The 19,814-nt window shown below is 40.5% G+C and overlaps 1 protein-coding gene and 1 non-coding gene across 3 annotated transcripts; one reads left to right on the forward strand and one right to left on the reverse strand.

Moving 5' to 3' along the window:
* Positions 1–230: 230 nt before the first annotated feature.
* Positions 231–6,118, reverse strand: LOC139570947 (cytochrome P450 26B1-like). Of its 2 annotated transcripts, none has more exons than XM_071393303.1 (7): positions 5,876–6,118; positions 5,029–5,283; positions 4,345–4,569; positions 3,707–3,982; positions 3,171–3,326; positions 2,499–2,942; positions 231–1,858 (listed from the first exon to the last, which is right to left on the reverse strand). In XM_071393303.1, exons 2-7 carry the CDS (start codon positions 5,230–5,232, stop codon positions 1,511–1,513), a joined length of 1,653 nt encoding a protein of 550 aa, XP_071249404.1. In that variant the 5' UTR covers positions 5,233–5,283; positions 5,876–6,118; the 3' UTR covers positions 231–1,510. The 2 variants fall into 2 exon arrangements, with proteins under 2 accessions (XP_071249404.1, XP_071249406.1); XM_071393305.1 differs by having other exon boundaries at positions 5,866–6,118.
* Positions 6,119–10,054: 3,936 nt separating this feature from the next.
* On the forward strand, positions 10,055–10,131 carry trnat-ugu (transfer RNA threonine (anticodon UGU)). Its single transcript has one exon. It is a non-coding gene; the product is annotated as a tRNA-Thr (tRNA).
* The last annotated feature ends 9,683 nt before the right edge of the window (positions 10,132–19,814 follow it).

The raw sequence follows: 19,814 nt of genomic DNA on the forward strand, positions 1-19,814 counted from the left end.
GCTAACAAAGCCGTCAACTAAATTGAGGGTCAATAGGGCAAAGTTAACTGGTTCACTAAAGGGTCACACTGCCATCCGAGTTCACTCTGAAGGTGTAATCTCTTGCAGGTTCAGTTCATCTTCGGGGGCGGAGCCTGTCAGATGATATGCAAATCTTCCTTTTGGTTATGGAATTTATTGTTATGAGTTGGTGAACGAAAACAGACCCAATTAAGAATAAGACTTTACACTTTACGCTAACAATTGACTATATTTCGGCATATCCAATTAAAAACATACAATATTTCATGAAAGATTGAATAGGTTATACTGTGGTAATACTGGCACACTTTCAAATGTCATATGATTAAAACCTTAACCATTTTATCTATGAACAAGTTCATATTTTTCTTTTAATAGAACGGGAATCTATTAATTGTGGTTAACATGATGGCAACAATTGCACATTTTGTCATGGTGGAATTTCCTATCCAATGGCAAAAATACACCTTTTTGCAATTGAATCTTTACATCGTTCTATAGATAATACGAGCAATACACAAAACAAAACACATATTGAATCAATAGGACAAATACTGTATATACACACTCCGTAAAGGAGAAAAAGTGCTATCTCCTTCCATGAATCCATCTTAATTAACTGAGTCATTTCACAGCGCCTCCATTATGCTTCAACATCAACAAGCGATTATTTATAAAGATGACACATGTAATAATAATTGGTTATATTCTCTAGGTAACGTTATATAATTGCATTTTGATGTATAGCCTCTAAATAATCGAATAAAAGCTTCAGGCCTATATGGTTTGTTTTAACGGTCTATGCTTTACATTAGTTAATGTCTTATGATATCTAAATAACTAGGTCTATTCATAATTATTCCATCTTAACACAGACTTAGCCGAAATGTTCTATAAATAAAGCTTATTTGTACTACTTCATTTTATACACACATAACATAGCCTACTGTTGGCCTATATCTCATTTATATCTACTCACATAGGCCTACTGCACATAAACACATACATTTTGAAGGTATTTCTAAATGTTTTTCGTGGAGACCAAGTGCAAGATCTGTAAGACAGTTTCGCATTATAGACGGACATTATAGACGCACATCCTGAGCACAGATAATGTTTGTTCTGAGAAGAAAGCCCTACTCGTCCATTATATATTGCATTAGGGTGCTTAAAAATGATATATAATCTTTCGATTTGCTATGTTATAAAGTGAGCGCCCGGATGTCCGTGAACAATAGCAAAAGTTTCCCGTAACCTTTCCCAGTGGGTGAAAAAAGGCGATCTTGGCGATAAGCAGGTCATCGAAGGTCACTGGCACCATGCCTTGCTTCCACTCTTCAATGACCACCATGTTTCTACCATTTCCACGATATTCGGAACGAAGAGGAAAGGTTTCTTGACTATGTATTCTGATTTAATAACTTAATATTGCAATTGCGAAAAGTTCATGAGCTTAATGTCTTTAATAACACAATTACTTATCTAAACTCTATCGGAGTAGGCTATCGTAATTGAAATGCACATGCAGTCCATTGACGGGATGGACTATTGGCACCGTCTGCATCTTGGGGAATGTATCCGTGGCGAGGGTCCATTTGCACGTGCCAATCACCTCAACGGCCAGGGTTTTTAATATCATTTGGGCAAGTTCCTTTCCGACACAACTCCTTATTCCGCCACCAAATGGAACGTAATTAAAGCGCCCAGTCTTGCTCTCTTCACGCTCGGAACCGAAGCGGTCTGGGTCGAAGATCTCAGGGCTCTGGAACACTGCAGCTGTCTCATGTGTGTCTCGGATGCTGTACATCACACTCCATCCTTTAGGGATCTGGTAGCCCTTGGAAGAGAGCCAAAACAAAAATTCAAACTTCAACACAATCCTGACAAGATAAAAAGTCGCTATTGGCAAGTGAAACCTCTTTATGGTCAGATTTAATGCTCGTTGACGTTCTGAAATGTTAAGGCAGTATCATCTGTATCTCACAACATATCACATCGACGATAAACATAAATCAATTGTAAGTTAATCAGTATTAATCAAGTTTTAATAACCGACTAGAATACATCTCATTGTATCCATCCTTGGGCAAATGGCCTAATAGAGGATATCCAGACGGCTTCAAAGTTATTTCCGCTTTTAACCGAGTGATCTCAGTTCCAGTTCACTCTATCCCTCATCTCAAATCATAGCCTACGTGAATCTATTGGTAACTTTATGGAGCAATGATTGGGAGATGCACTTGAACGCACACGCATTGTGGTCAATTGAAAACTCATCCAATTAAAATACTGAAATAACGTTGTATATGCTTTCGAATGATGGTTTATGTTCTAGCCAGTTGAGGGACTAATTTCCCGACATCACAGTAGATCGAATGTATTATAATGGTGTGTGGCCTGTTCATGGGGTTTATCTAAGGTCAGCTTCCATAGTGCGCTTCCGCCGTGCTCAAGAAGCTCGCGTATGATATACTTACGTCCAATTCGAATGTTTGCAGCACTGTCCTGTATCCTCCAGATACTGGCGGGAGAAACCGCAGCACCTCCTTGACGACACAGTCAATGTAACGGAGCTGGCTCAGTTTCTCCATAGTTAAGCAAGGAATATGAGACCGAGAACACGGTGCCTCTTCTTTTTCATCCGGTGCGCAATGAAAAGTCCCGCTCCCATTCATCAAGGGGGTGGTCTCTGCGTCCAGAGGCCGATGTTCCCCTTGTTCGACCGCAAGAGGACATTTCAGACCATTTTCTTTTCCGGAGCAGCCCTGGGCGCTGTGTGCGTCGTAGCCGAGACCCTCTGACTCCAGCTCTATCTGAGCTTTCTCCACCACAGCGGGGTGCCGCAGGAGCTGAAGAATAAGCGAAGTGGAAGCACTGGCCGTAGTTGAGTGAGCAGCAAATATTAACTCCACCGCGGTTTCCTAGACACCAGAGACAGAACACAATTAACCTTTTATTTAGGCTACAACATTGGGCATTTGCTTTGGTGATCCAAAGTAAATAATTGGTTATTTCAAAATACTAGGCTATAAACTTCCAAATAAGACTATACAATGGAAAATGTGGGATGTTGTGTATTACATGTATATAGCCAAAGCAGAATGGATAAACAGAAAAAGACTGGGCTGTTTTTTTAAACTATAATTTACCTTCAACTCCTGCATGCTCAGTTCATGTCCGTTTTCCTTGGCACTGCTCAACATGTAATCGAAAGCGTCATAGTACTCCTCAGACTGTTGTTTCTGCATTTTCTCCTCTATGATTTTCTGCATGCACGTATGAAGGATTTCCCTGGCTTTAATTCCCTGAGAAGAAAACATAAATCTGCATAGTCTTATCGATATTTAGCTGCCTTGATGGGATATTTCCATCCAGTGTTTGACATTCTATTATATGTATAATTGCCCATTCGGTTGTAATAATACATTTGGATGTGCAAGTTTTTTGTTTTCCATGTAAGTTATTAACTAAAGCAAAATAGTTCGTCATGCCACACCATACAATATGACTTAGGCTACAATTGTTTTTTGATAACATGTAAAGATATTGATAATACATAAGAGTTATCATTTCGGGGTTATCATTTCTCTGCATTATCCAAACCTTTTAACAAATATTAAAACATAAATAACATATGCGAATAATTTTACAGCATTATAACATTGTTGGCTATAGGCCTACTCACTTTGCGGAGGCCACTCATAGGTGCGTCAATTGGTAATGAGAAGAGGTTGTTCATGAGTTGCTCAAAGATCTTAGACAGGTATACTATGCGTTTTTCCTCCATCTTCAGTCCCAACAAGACTCTGACTGCAATGCGAAATGTGAGAGATTTGGCTGCGACGTAAACATCCACTGGGCCAGGCTCCGAGCACCACTTTGCAATTTCAGACTTGACAATATCTTGCAAGCGGGGTAGGTAAGTCTCCAAGGCCCCGCGGCTAAACACTTTTGCTAAGATCTTAAAGGAAAGGAAAGCATAATAAAAAGTTAGCACCTGGTTGGTACAAGGTACTCCAGACAACAATTGAATAATACTTGAAACGAAATTAATTATGCCTATACTTATCTATTTATTACCTATGCTCTATGTAAAAACTCAATAACAACAGCAGGAAATTAAATGCATATTTTATTGCCTTGATTTCTCTCTCTGGCAAGTAATAGGCCTATCCGGCATTTCCTTTGAAGATGCGTTCAGTTTGCAGGCCTAGAAGATGACCGTACCTCACCAAGTTGTCTCCGGTAGACTATACGCTTATGAGACATTTTGATGTAATCGATTTTACTAATCGTTTTTACTAATCTTCTTTTCATCCTTACTTTTCTCTTCTTCTTGTGTAGCTCTCCGATAGAGTTGACCAGGGTGTTTGGTCCCAGGATAATCCGGGTGCTCTGGGGCCACTGCGTACAGACCAAGTTGTGTTCTCCAAGCAAGATTTTACGGATGTTTTCTGCACCAGTTACCCGGATAACAGGCTTTCCTAAAAGGTGAGTTTTAAAAACGTTGCCATGCTTCTCTCTCCTGGAGATGTGGAAGTTGGATCCCTGTCATAAAACACAAACACACACAAAAGCTGTAAAGGGGGTGTTCATTTCACGCGTACTATAGAGGGCGCGTAGCCTTATGGCTATACCCGTGCCTCTTAGTTTACGCCCAGTCTGGAAGCAGAATGCATTCCTACAGGAAAGCGGTGTGGAAGTGAAGTGAAAACGTCTGTTTTCACCGCAAGAATGAATTACATGCGCTCATCAAGTCCACACATGTATAGTTCCATGGACACATTATCTAGGCCTACTGAACTGAGATCCAATGTTTTTAAAAAATAAGTTGTGTACTGTTTTTTTGTTTACATAATCTTTTAATTACACTAATTGCATGAGATAAAGCAACCTTTTTGAACACAAACCAAATTCTTTAGCTCAACACATGCATGGTGACATACGTCGCGTAAAGGCCTATAGCCTATCTTAGAACGCTAGTAAAAAACGCAACACTCCTCATACCTGAAACAGCCAGTGGAAAGTTTCTCCCACCAGCGGCCAGCCCATGGATCCATTGGGTAGCGGGAACTTGCACGCCTTGTCCCGCATAATGGTCCACCTGAAAGTCCACAGTTGCCTGGAGACGGCAAGCAGGATCAGGGCGGAGAGCACAGACATGAGCGCTGTGAGCAGCGCTGACAAGTGACTGAGCTCCAGAAGGAACATTTCCAAACATCCACGTGCTACTGTGCAAACTCTGACGCGTGCTTCTTTTCTCTGTCCAGGAGAGAGAAAACATTTCATTGGAAACAAACAAAAAAACGTTCATAGAGCTTTAGGTTGAAATTGTTTCTAATGCAACTTATTTCACTTGTAAGATGTCAGACACATATTTATATGGCAAGCCTGGTTTCTGATAATTATGCAGAATAAATTGTTGAAATAAGCTTAACGAAATTAAATAGGCTAAACGATATTAAATCTACTGGAACTCTCCTTCATTCCGCCTCCATTTACTTCCCCTTGAATGAAGAGAAACGGACAAGTATTCCAAAAACTTTTACAGGTTACATGCGCCGGCTTGTCTATTTATGTGCGTTTATACAGTCCAGGGGGCTCAATAACCCCAAGGCGTCCCGCGTTTACAGTGCATGGTAGGTAATAAATCAGACAAAAGCGGGGGGATAAATTCACATTGATTGAAATACAGTACAGTTGGCCAACGCATCCAAGGCGGATGCTGACTAAGAATAATAGTTTATACCTTTAAAAAAGTAGCCTAGATTAAAAGTGTTTGAAGCGTGAGAAAACACCAAAACACCACATAAAACAACTCGAATATTGAAGAATGGCATGTACCTCGTCTTACCTCGTCTTAAATGTAGAACCAAGTCGCTGACAGCAGCGAGAAACTCCAAACGTTTTCCTCCACAATGTATGGTTTGCACTGCGCTTTATAAATATTTGAACACTACATGATCCACCTTCGCAGATGACGTATAACGTTGTTTTGAATATCTAAAGAGCTTGACACATCGCCAGGATTGGAGAAAAGTTTGTGATCATATAGCACTCGGAGATTGAGTGAGCGCGAGCGGGGCGTCTTTGAAAGAGCGTGTAGGGTATGTGGATCGAATGGCAGCGGATTGAGGAGACAGGTAACCAACCAATCGCTGAAATCCCTGAGTTTGACTGACTCTTCAGTTCACATAGACCAGTCCTCAATAGGTATGGACATGGTGCAATGCCTCTGTATTGCCTGCGTGAAAAATAATAGATTTAGGCCAACACATTAACAATAACCTGAACGAGTTGTCATACTTTCAAGATTAATTAAACCTGCAAAATCATAGAACTATTTATCCGAGAAAAAATATTGCCTATTTACATTTTCTATAACTTAATCTAACGGGAGTAAATTATCCCAAATCTAGGTTTCGGGATGATTTGTCCTGTAACTTTACGCAGTTGAATTTCTTCCTATTTAATGGTCAAATCACAGACCAAAAGTGTTAATTTAAAGGCACAATTGACCATTTTAGATACTATATTTAAAAAAATCTAAATAAATGTCAATATAAAACATATTAAATTTCCATAAAAACTTCGGAGAACGCTTTAGGCGCGGTTGAGTTAACATTCTTCTGATTATAAATGGGTTTCCTCTCATATTCACTGTTGATGAGTGATGGCTGGGTGGAAGCGTTCCCCAGAGATGCCGATCACCCGGTTACCTCAGTTCTTCCAGGTGTGTTCCTTTTCCATTCACGGAAAAGAAGGAACACCTGTTGCACAGTTTGGATTGGAGGCCAAATTCGCCACCTGAATGGTAAAACAAAGTATTTCAATACAAGAGGGTAGCCTAAAGTCTCATAATTTTAATTGCAAATATTTGTATCTAGTGAAAGAAATCGAAAAAAAAAAAAAGGATAAATGATGAAATGATAAAATAGATATATGCGTTGCAAAAAAATCTGTCATGTGTTTTTTATTGTGAGATGAAAATTGTGATTTTATCTTCAGGGGGATTTTAAGTATAATTTCAGACTTTGGCTTCACATTGTAAACAGTTAATTATCCAACGTTGTCACTCTCTACGATAATTTGGTGTGTTATGACCAATTCTAGCTAAATCTATATGGCCGATGAACATGTTTGGACACTTTTTTGTATAGCCAACAAGGGTCACGTAATTTTCACCATTAGGACCTGTTAAGTACCAATAAACTATTAACAGTTAGCCTTAATAACGGATGTTGTAACAGTTATATTAACAATTTCCCAATTTTTCTCATAAGCCTGTTATACACCCTATGTGGAGGGCACCAGTAGAAGGATGCACTATTAACACATTTTCATTGAGCCTTCTATGGCGAAAGCTATGTCATAGTGCGTATGTGCCACTTAAAGTGGTGCTGACAACGTTTTAACTACTTTGCAGATATTAAAAAAACAGACAATCATAATATCAGTAAAAAATATCAAATTCCCAGTTTATGCAAAACACGACTTTATTACTGGTTTTACAAATAGGTTCCCGTTGACTCAAAATTCCATGACATAGAGTAAGACTAATTCATTTAAATTGTGAAATTATGGCCTGGGGTGTCATTTAAATGTTTTTATTTCCATGGAAATTTCCTGCCATCCACTATAGGGCAACGCTAGCACCTTTTACCATCTATTTGTCTCAAGGTTGGGGTTGAGGGTGCTATGGCTCTGATGATCGCAGGTTTAATCCCAATGCCAGGCACTTGTTTTAACCCTATCCTAAACCTTAACCCTTACCTTAACAATTTTCAATTAGTACCCAACCTTAACCGTTAGTTCAATTCGGTTCTTTTTGTTTTAACTGTTGCACGGTTTGACTGACAGCTAACATATGGGAAAATAATGTATGGCGTAATTAAAACGGCAACACAGTCCATAATCTACACTGTAAAAAGGCAAATTTAACCAATTGCTTAATCAGCGTTGTTCTGTGAGTTGAGTGGCCTCATTATCATATTTCCCAGTATGCTCTATTGCTGGTTTATTTTTTAGAATTGTTTGTTTCAATACCTGTGTTTTTGCATGTACATTGATTGGTTGTATAATCTTATCCTACACAAACATAAATTACATTTTTCTAAACTAATCCAATTTGTTAGTAGTTGGACTTCTTACAGTTTATATGATTTGGGTGTTCTCAATAATCAATCTTCCCTACCCCAGCAGTCATCAAAGCAGGTTGTGAGTGATTAAAAGTTCAAATTGTTGGATATCCTTTCACATCACTTTGCAAGCCAGCAAAATGGGATTTGCAGGCTTGATGTTGCCTGTAAACCAGGAGTTTCAGACCACTGCCTTAGGTGTAACTAAGCCCTCCAAGAAAGGCATTATGATACATGTAATGTATTGTCATAAAGAGTTACATTTTACACTGGGAAATATGCAAATAAGGTAGAATCAATTCTCAAGTTGAATTGTATGTTCACTCAACCTAAAATTCTAAGTTTAGCGGACGTACATTTTAACTTAATAACATATGTTTGTTCAGTTATATACCCAAATGTTGAGCAAACTCACAATCCTATTGTAGCTGGTTGCTTTACAATTGTACATTGAATCAACATATATCTTTTTTACAGTGTACAGACAGCACCACAGACGGCTCCACCCGCCGTAATTAAAACGGCCAGCCATGTCATATCTCTGTTGCTGCAGTTACTGTGAGGGCAGACGATTCTTCGGAGCTTGTGATGGACTCGGCTTGGACTTCTCCTCCTTTCATCTCTCAGTGGAGATTTTACTACCACTGCTTCGTACCCTCTCTTCCCTCAGTGGGCGTTTGGTCATGGATCAGCTTGTGTTTGAAATGCTGCAGAGGATTCACACATATTATAGCCTTCCTCATCATGTTGGGTTGTAGTGATTACCTGCCCATAACCTAGCCCACACCCTCCTCCTGCTCTGATGTTGATGAAACTCCTGCAAGTCTGCACGCAATGTCACAACAGGGATGTCATTATGCTGTGTGTGATCATAGGTCTTCACAGAGAAGGGGGTCAGTGAAGTGACAACAGGCTTGTCATGGTAATAACAGCATGACGAGGTCATGGCTACTGTGTAATGTAATCAGCATGCTAAGCCACACAGTGCCGTTTCACATATGATTCATACTTCCAGCTTAATGCCGCTTCTACATGGAAAGTCCCAAAGTGATTGAGAGGCGAGTCCCATCCCTATGCTCCCTGGTGCCCTGTGCACTACAGTGGGCTACTGCTCTATCAGAGAGATATGTGGAGGAGCCCCCCCCCCCCCCAGAGTGGGAGGCAGCAGGTAAACAGACAGGGCTTGCCAGTAGTTATTTGGATTTAGACTAATCTCTCCCATGGGGCAGAATACTTGCCTGAGACGCAGCAGCAGCTCCCCTCCCCTCCTCTCCTCTCACTGCCACTATAACCGAGCTGTCATACGACTCCACTACTAAAGCCAGGTCAGAGGTCTGTTCACTGATTGATTTGATAACTAAGTCAATCTTTACATAATGATGGCATCACATACCAAGTTATTGGGATGGAAACCACTTCCCATGATTGACTTAGTTATCAAATCAATCAGTGAACAGACCTCGGCCCTGGCTTTAGTAGGAGTCAAAATGGTGAAACAAATAAAATAGTGAGGCAAGGTGGACCTGCTAGACAAGCAAATCTCTGCAGTGTCTTGGGAGAAAGCTATAACAGCGATCAGAGTGTAGTCACTGTGACCCAGTCTCACTTTGAAGTGTGAGAGACAACAACTCAGGCAACTCAGGGGAAGGGAGGGTAAGGGAGAGAGAGTGGGGGTAGAGACATTCCCTTGTCTAGATATTTACCAAATGCCATTATTAATTTTAACAGCCGAGACAGGGAATACCAAAGCAGAAGCTGTCAGCTATGGCTGTGGGAGACAAGTAGGAACTTGTTAGACATGTGGAGGGAGCTTTTCATCCAGACAAGAACACAACGCTCAATATTAGGATGACAAATGAATGTGTAAAATAAATGTTTCACCACCAACATCATGTGGTCCCGTGTGGCTCAGTTGGTAGAGCATGGCGCTTGTAACGCCAGGGTTGTGGGTTCATTCCCCACGGGGGGACCAGGATGAATATGTATGAACTTTCCAATTTGTAAGTCGCTCTGGATAAGAGCGTCTGCTAAATGACTTAAATGTAAATGTAAATCTCAAAAGGGGATTTATAAAACAATATTTGATTCCTTACCGTAGTTTATAAGGCTATTACAATGATTGATAAACCTTATTGTTCTTTTTTTTTCATCTAATGATGATTATGCCCCAACACAAAAGGATGTCAAGAATAAATTATACTTTATATTATTTCTACCAACATAACATCAGAGTATGGTTAATAAATGACATTTGTGTGTTTTTTGTTATGGAAAAGAGTTGAAGAAGCAGCTAAATGAAAAGTGATGCAAGGGCAGTCCACAGAGAGGAAGACAGTGCAATGTAAACACAGAGGGAAAGAAAGTGAACTATGCCACTATGCCACCTATTACCCTGGAGGTATTGTGGTATGGGTCTGCAACCTTCACTTTGACATGAGAACAGCTACAGTGCCTCTTACTGGAGTGCTGTGTACTTCACTGTCATGGATGCATAGTTAGAGATCATCAGATTTTTTTTTAACAACTGTAAAACACATTTGTGACCCAGAGGATGCCTGTGGTAGCAAAAGTACTTCTAAAACGCCTTGAATTAATTTGCTAAACACTGTGCTGAAAACTCTGGGTCAAGAGGGGGAGTATTTGATAGAAATGTTATTTGGAAGAACTCCAATCTTTTGGTCAATTCGTCCAGAAATTGGAGTTGTAGGGGAGTTGAGGTAAATGTCCAATCCCCTTTGAGCATTGCAAAATTGGAGGTTATGATTCGTGGTGTAAACCTTAATAGACTATATGGTGAATAAAAAAGGCAGCTATTTCTGTCAAAAATATAATTAACAGTGCAAAAGAAAACAGTTGACCCCATCCTTTTGTTGTTTCTATATTCTTCTGTTGCTATATTAAACATGCTCTGGGACACATGTCAAGCTTATTCCACGGAGGTCCAAGTTTCTGTGGGTTTTGCTCCTCCCTTGTACTTGATTGATGAATTAAGATCACTGATTAGTTAGGAACTCCCCTCACCTGGTTGTTTAGGTCTTATTAATTGGACACACATTGAAAGGAGAAACCAATAACCAGCAGACACTCAGCCCTCCATGGAATGAGTTTGACACCCCTGCCCTAGTACCGTCAAATTTTTATCTGGACCTTGAAGCCAGTTCCACTTTTTTTTTCATTCTTCCCCTCTAATTAGGGACTGATTTAGACCTGGGACACCTGGTGGGTGCAATTAGTTATCAGATAGAACAGAAAACAAGCACTACTCTGGACCACGTAGGGTAAGATTTGAATACTCCTGCTCTAGGATATGTAATTCAAATTTCGATGCTTATTACCAAAACTTATTTGATTGTTAATTACACGCCCCCCCCATGGACAAGTTCTCTCGAATGGAGCTTTTTAATTAAAATTTGTTCATCAAGTTAGACAGAGTGAGAATAAGTTCAAAGGGGGTGAGATGTCCCGTGATCGCACAGAGAGGTAGAATAAAGAGAATGTGCTTTCATTTGGAGGATTGTGTATGTCTGTCATGTCACATAAGTTCACATGATAAATGCCATTTCACAGATGCTTTTACCCTAATCAACTGACAGTCATTTGTTATATGGGTGGCCCCAGCAGGAACCGAACTGACACACTTGTCGTTGCAAGCATCCACTCTACCGACTGAGCCACTTAGGTTAGAGTCATTAAAACTAGTTTTTCAACCACTCCACAAATGTCTTGTTAACAAACTATAGTTTTGGCAAGTCGGTTAGGACATGTACTTTGTGCATGACACAAGTCATTTTTCCAACAATTGTTTAAAGACAGATTATTTCACTTATAATTCACTGTATCACAATTCCAGTGGGTCAGAAGTTAACATACACTAAGTTGACTGTGCCTTTAAACAGATTGGAAAATTCCCCAAAATTATGTCATGGCTTTAGAAGCTTCTGATAGGCTAATTGACATCATTTGAGTCAATTGAAGGTGTACCTGTGGATGTATTTCAAGGCCTACCTTCAAACTCAGTGCCTCTTTGCTTGACATCATCGGAAAATCAAAAGAAATCAGACCTCAGGAAAAAAATTGTAGACATCCACAAGTCTGGTTCATCCTTGGGAGCAATTTCCAAACGCCTGAAGGTACCAAGTTCATCTGTACAAACAATAGTACGCAAGTATAAACACCATGGGACCACGCAGCCGTCATACTCCAAAACCGCCATAAAAAAGCCAGACTACGGTTTGCAACTGCACATGGGGACAAAGATTGTACTTTTTGAAAAATGTCCTCTGGTCTGATGAAACAAAAAATAGAACTGTTTGGCCATAATGACCATCGTTATGTTTGGAGGAAAAAGGGGGAGGCTTGTAAGCCGAAGAACACCATCCCAACCGTGAAGCACGGGGGTGGTAGCATCATGTTGTGGGGGTGCTTTGCTGCAGGAGGGACTGGTGCATGTCACAAAATAGATGGCATCATGAGGAGGGAAATTATGTGGATATATTGCAGCAACATCTCAAGACATCCGTCAGGAAGTTAAAGCTTGGTCGCAAATGGGTCTTCCAAATGGATAATGACCCCAAGCACTCTTCCAAAGTTGTGGCAAAATGGCCTAAGAACAACAAAGTCAAGGTATTGGAGTGGCCATCACAAAGAACTGACCTCAATCCTATAGAACATTTGTGGGCAGAACTGAAAAAGCGTGTGCGAGCAAGGAGGCCTACAAATCTGACTCAATTACACCAGCTCTATCAGGAGGAATGGGCCAAAATTCACCCAACTTATTGTGGGAAGCTTGTGGAAAGCTACTCAAAACGTTTGACCCAAGTTAAACATTTTAAAGGCAATTCTGCCAAATACTAATTGAGTGTATGTAAACTTCTGACCCACGGTGAATGTGATGAGAGAAATAAAAGCTGAAATAAATCATTCTCTCTACTATTATTCTGACATTTCACGTTCTTAAAATAAAGTGGTGATCCTAACTGACCTAAGACAGGGAGTTTTAACTAAGATTAAATGTTAGGAATTGTGAAAAACTGAGTTTAAATGTATTTGGCTAAGTTGTATGTAAGCTTTCGACTTCAACTGTATATATATATATATATATATATATATATATATATATATATATATATATATATATCTATATATATATATACTATATATATATATATATACATATATATATATATCTATATATATATATATATATATATATATATATATATATATATATATATATACAGTATATATTGTTGGTTATGTATTTGTATATATATATATATGTGTTGGTTATGTATTTGTATGTTGTATATATGTATATGTTGGTTATGTATTTGTGGTAACACTAAATGATGATAGACATTATGTTTGTGTTATGGGATGCTTGGCAACCATGGCAACCTTTGTGTTAGCGTATGGTTACGACATAGGGGCTTGAGTTGGCTATCTGCTGCCAATTGGTTTTCAGTCAATATGGCCTAAAAAGCAGGTACAATATGGCCTAAATATGAGGTACAATATAGCCTAAAAAACATATAGGTGGATATCTCCTGTAATCCAGTGTAAAAGGTCAGAACAGATTGTTTTGTAAATATAAGTTCTAAAGTAACATATGATAAGGAATTGCCTACTGCAGTTGTTAAACAGTAGCCTATGTGAGTATCAAATTCTCCCTTTTAAACAGTAGTCTGGTTTTCTGTGAGCTTTGCTTTCCACGTTTGTTCTTGTTCTTCTGCAAAATGGGATTTGTTATCTAAATAATGAAGTATCCATTGAATCCAATCCAATCCAAAGACATATTTTTGGTGTTACTATAAGATAATTTCGACCTAGTGAACTCGGAGTAAATTTAGTGGTCCTGCAGTCAGTTTGAAGAGGAAACAGTGGAGGTTATTCTATAGCACTCTGTCCTGAAATCTAACACTTCTCAATCAACATCCGCAAGCTGTCGATCAGGGAAACTTCTAGCTAGAGAAAAAGAAAGTTGTCGACATTCCAAAAACAACCACCCTGAGTGAGAAAAGAGCTGCAAGTCAGAGTTGACAGGATACAATACATATCCTAAAAAAGGTTAAAAGGCTTCTACATGTCAACATTGATTTAAATGTTAGTTCCAGAATTAAACATTTAAAGTTTATGAGGTGCAGATGAAGAAGATTGACAATATGTTCAGCTTGGTCAGATGGACTAAATGTAACATAGTAAACGTACATCCTAGACACTAAAATTAGTATGATACGTTACGTGTGGTATGGTTACATAAGACAGAAGGTTATTTAAGACAACCATGACAAGAGGTTGGATGGGTTGGTGTATAACGCGAACGCCTAGCAAGCCAAAGGTTGTGTTCGCATCACATCATGGACAAGTTTAGCATTTTAGCAACTACTTACTACTTTTTTTTATCTACATTGCAACTACTTAGCATGTTAGCAAACCCTAACCTTAACTCTTTAACCTAGCTCATAACCCTAACCTTAACCCCTAACCCTAACCCCTAGCCTAGCTAACATTAGCCACCTAGCTAATGTTAGCCACCTAGCCACCTAGCTAACATTAGTGACAACAAATTGGAATTCGTAATATATCATACATTTTCCAAATTCGTAACATATTGTACGAATTGCAATTCGTAACGTGTTATACAAATTGCAATTCTTAAAATGTATTATATGAATTGTAATTCATAACATATCATATGAAATGGATGATGGGCATCCACAAATTAATAGCATACGAAATATAACATTGCATACTAATTGGAGTGTCCTAGATTTACATTTACTATGTTACATCTACCCCTGAGTCCAGGTTGACATGTTTCACAATAAGTTCTGTTAGTGGCTCAGATTCTCAAACATAAGTGATTGTCACAGGCTCAAAACAAACTGAAAGAGAATGTTCAGCATAACACGTTGGCCAAAACAGCAGGGAAATGCAACAATTTGAAACTTGAGACATTATTGACCAAATATCCTGGCCTCATTAGGTCAATTACAAATAATAAAGGAGACTCCATTTGACAGACACGTGTTAGGGATCATTGGGAGGGGAGCCATATTCTTGATAAGATAACGGTTGTAGAGATAAGCGGTCTCTGTTTTTAACCAGGCTTAGTCTCCATCTCACTGATCCTGTCTGTTAGGTACCGTCTCTCATCGCACACAGTGCTCCCCCTCCTTCCTCCCTGTGTCTCCCCACCACATCTCTTTGATTTGCAGACCCTTTCCCCTCGTCTGAGCAGCTACCTGTCATCAGCTCGTCCCTGGGGGAGTAGTGGAAAGGGATGGGTGTGTGGCTGACCCCCAGGGCAGAGCCAGGGTTAGGGGGTAACGCCTGACTACCGGACCCCATTTCCTTATCTTTCATGGACCCGCGTAGTGAGCAGACCAGGGTATCGAATTTGGGCCGAGGTGCAGTGTCATGACCTCAGCGGAGGTGCTCCTTGAACAAGGGCCACTGTTCCTCCTTTAGAAAGGGGGCCTGTTTCTGACAAACGGTGGTAAAAGTTCAAAATTAAAGACCTTTCCTCCACTTTCCTCCACTCGCACAATACTTTTTGTTCAGCCCTGAAGAACATATTGCATCATTGAGGACAGATGTCTGACAACACTAGAAAAGATCAACCTCCCATTGAAAAAATTAAGATCAATCTCCCACAAAAACAAATACCACATTGTCTAATAATCCATTCATAGTTAGCTATAGCTATTGAAGTTGAACAAACAGGTATCAGTTGAATTTAAGTCACATTCTCTCTTGACAACTGGAGGATTGACAATACACAGTTTCAACATTGTATGCACATACCATTAATAATCGTCACCTATGAGGGCAGTTCAGAGAGAGTTGATAGTCAGTTGTCTGGGCTGTTTGAGGAATGTTCCACAGACAGGTCTCTCTCACAGAGCAGGAAATGCAGATGACATCTGTCAGACAGGCCAGCTAACTATGTCGTTTGAGAAGCTGCAACCGGATCCCCTCCCTTGTTTTTGGCACTTTTAATCAAGAGTCTTGTATGACACATCAGACAGTGTCACAGAGTGTGGCTGTTTGAGCAGGATAATTCTCTTCCAGACATGGTCTATCAACGTTATTATATGCTTTTAGATCTTTATAGATCTTATAATGCTAGAATTACTGCCTGAATTATTATATTAGTAATGAATAACTCTCTGGCATTTATAATGTGTTTTAATGTTTGCAATTGTGCATATATTTTGTTGGAATTTCATTGCCTCGGATGACAATGGTGTCTGATAACGACTGAACACAAAGAAGAGGAGAAGGGTGGCGTGGCGTTTTAAGTGTGATGCAGCGGCAGGCTTTCTTTCCTGAGGGTTCAAACTCTCGGGAGGAAAGGTTGGTTCCCAACCTTGGTGACAATGAGTGTTGGAAGATGTGTAATGTTTACGTTTTAAGTGAATCAACAATAAGAAGGAAGTCCTTTTATTAAAAGGAAGAGTGGGCATTAGGCTCAGAAGCTGCTGTCTGTGAAACCCATTACCTGTGAAAAGTCCACCTGAGGCAGCGATTAAGAGGTCAGTCGTGGCTCAGCACAAAACAGACACACACATAGGAGAGGAAAGAGGAGGACAATGGCAGAAAAGGTATCTTCAATTGATGAGTCTCTTTCAAAAGGGGTCTTCCCTTTTGAAAAAAATCTTCCCAAAAAGCCATAATCCATTAAGTCCCCTACCTGCATTCTCTCTCTCTCTCTCTCTCTCTCTCTCTCTCTCTCTCTCTCTCTCTCTCTCTCTCTCTCTCTCTCTCTCTCTCTCTCTCTCTCTCTCTCTCTCTCTCTCTCTCTCGCTCTCTCTCTCGCTCTCTGACAAAGGCGGATAAAGGACAGAGACTGGTGGGAGTGGCCTGCAGTGTGTCAAGTTGTGGTGTCATTGTTGGTGGGAATTGATCCTTGTCACAGGTCCTGTTCTGGCAGGTCAGTACAATCACTTCTACAAAGAAAGGGGAGAAAGATATGAAGGAATGAGATGGTGTTGTTGGCCATGAGATCTTTCATTTGGGTTTGAATCTTTAGTTTTGTCATGCCTGTTTGTAGTTTTCTTTTTGTATACATTTATTTTCATCACTGTCTGAACACATAACGATCCGCTTGGACTGGCCGACCAAGAGGTAATGATGGAGCTGGCCCTGGACTCGGTAAATTGCTGTCTCCTGGGCACATGTGCATTCAACATAGTCCTCAAACACTCAATTATCACATAAAGCCCACATTCATTCAGTTTACAGACCATGTAACTAGGCTTAGGACCCTTAGACTAACCGAGTGCAACAATATCCGTAGGCTAGTTAATGGTTTCGTAACACTAAGGTCTATTTGTAAGTTGTCCTAATAGGCCAAAGTAACCTGCATTTCCTCTGAGCAGATAAGCTTTGATGTAGTTTACTGTGTTTTTATATGGCTTATGCTGTGTTTAAATAAATAAAAAACCTTGGAGGTTTGAGCCCCTTGGCACATGCCCTGCATGCCCGGTTGATAATCCAGCCATTATCATTACAAGGTTTAGATATCTGGTTAGCCTAAGTTACCTAGCTAGCTAGCTTAAAACATTATCTGACAATAGGAAAATTGCTGATGCACTGGCAAATTTTGAAATTGCAGCATGTGTATTCTACTATTCAAACCCCCAACAGAGTTTGGTCGGGGACCCCCTAACGGCCGCAGGGCCCCAAGCGGTGGATAGTGTTGCTTTGTGGGCTGGCCGGATCTGCCCATCATGGTGTCATTGCTAGTCTTCCAGCTGATACAGAGAGGCGGAGCTCCCACTCCAAAACAGTGCAATCAGAATGTCTACGCATTTCCCACCACACACCCTAAGCCATAAACATCTCAGACATCCCCAGATGAATTACGCACAATCTTCATTATACAAACTTGGTGGAGTTTACCTGTATAAAGTTTACAATTTGCGAGACATGACATTCATAGGGAGAATTAAGGGAGGGAGTTTTGACTGTGGTTTGTGTGTTTATGTATGTTTTTATGTGTGAGTGTGTGTTTACAGTGTGTGTGTGTGTGTGAGAGACAGAGAGACAGAGAGACAGAGAGAGAGAGCGACAGAGAGGGAGAGATTGTGTGTGTTTACAGTGTCTTTGTTTGTGTGTTTTCATAACCTGGGGGTAGGATTATTACAGAAATATTCAGAGTGAAGGACACAGGTTCCATCTCTGTCAGCGTGCTTCAAACATCTGCTTTTGTCCCAGCATCTGCTCAATAAAACCCCCTTAACGTTACCTCTAGCCAAACAGCAATTACAGATGGGCCTCGGGGCAGAGGGGTAAGGGGGCGGGGGGTCGGGGATTCTGCAAACTCGCAGAAGAGGAGCGGAATGCCCACACACCCCCGACAACAACAAAAGTGAGGGCACAGGTATGGAAAAGGGCCTGGCCATTACTGTATGTGAGCTGATTTCTCCAAACTGAGGATCTTCTTTGCGAATCTGAGTGTACAGGTGCTTAAAATATCTGTCATCTTAAATTTACTTCAAATCAAATCAAATCAAGTTTATTTTATATAGCCCTTCGTACATCAGCTAATATCTCGAAGTGCTGTACAGACACCCAGCCTAAAACCTCAAACAGCAAGCAATGCAGGTGTAGAAGCACGGTGGCTAGGAAAAACTCCCTAGAAAGGCCAAGACCTAGGAAGAAACCTAGAGAGGAACCAGGCTATGAGGGGTGGCCAGTCCTCTTCTGGCTGTGCTGGGTGGAGATTATAACAGAACTATGCCAAGATGTTCAAAATGTTCATAAGTGACAAGCATGGTCAAATAATAATCATGAATAATTTTCAGTTGGCTTTTCATAGCCGATCATCAAGAGTTGAAAATAGCAGGTCCGGGACAGGTGGCGGTTCCATAACCGCAGGCAGAACAGCTGAAACTGGAATAGCAGCAAGGCCAGGTGGACTGGGGACAGCAAGGAGCCATCACGCCCGGCAGCCCCGACGCACGGTCCCAGGGCTCAGGTCCTCCGAGAGAGAGAAAGAGAGAGAGAAGGAGAGAATTAGAGAGAGCCAAGATTTTCAAAATGTTCATAAATGACAAGCATGGTCAAATAATAATCAGGAATAAATGTCAGTTGGCTTTTCATAGCCGATCATTAAGAATTGAAAACAGCAGGTCTGGGACAGGTAGGGGTTCCATAACCGCAGGCAGAACAGTTGAAACTGGAATAGCAAGGAGTCATCATGCCCGGTAGTCCTGACGTATGGTCCTAGGGCTCCGGTCCTCCGAGAGAGAGAAAGAAAGAGAGAAGGAGAGAATTAGAGAGAGCCAAGATTTTTCAAAATGTTCATAAATGACAAGCATGGTCAAATAATAATCAGGAATAAAAGTCAGTTGGCTTTTCATAGCCGATCATTAAGAGTTGAACAGGTAGGGGTTCCATAACAGCAGGCAGAACAGTTGAAACTGGAACAGCAGCAAGGCCAGGTGGACTGGGGACAGCAAGGAGTCATCATGCCCGGTTTGCCGTGACGTATGGTCCTAGGGCTCAGGTTCTCCGAGAGAGAGAAAGAAAGAGAGAACGAGAGAATTAGAGAGAGCATACTTAAATTCACACAGGACACTGGATAAGATAGGAGAAGTACTCCAGGTATAACCAACTGACCCTAGCCCCCCGACACATAAACTACTG

The sequence above is a fragment of the Salvelinus alpinus genome, chromosome 3 (genome assembly GCF_045679555.1).
Source record: "Salvelinus alpinus chromosome 3, SLU_Salpinus.1, whole genome shotgun sequence".
NCBI classification, from domain to species: domain Eukaryota; kingdom Metazoa; phylum Chordata; class Actinopteri; order Salmoniformes; family Salmonidae; genus Salvelinus; species Salvelinus alpinus.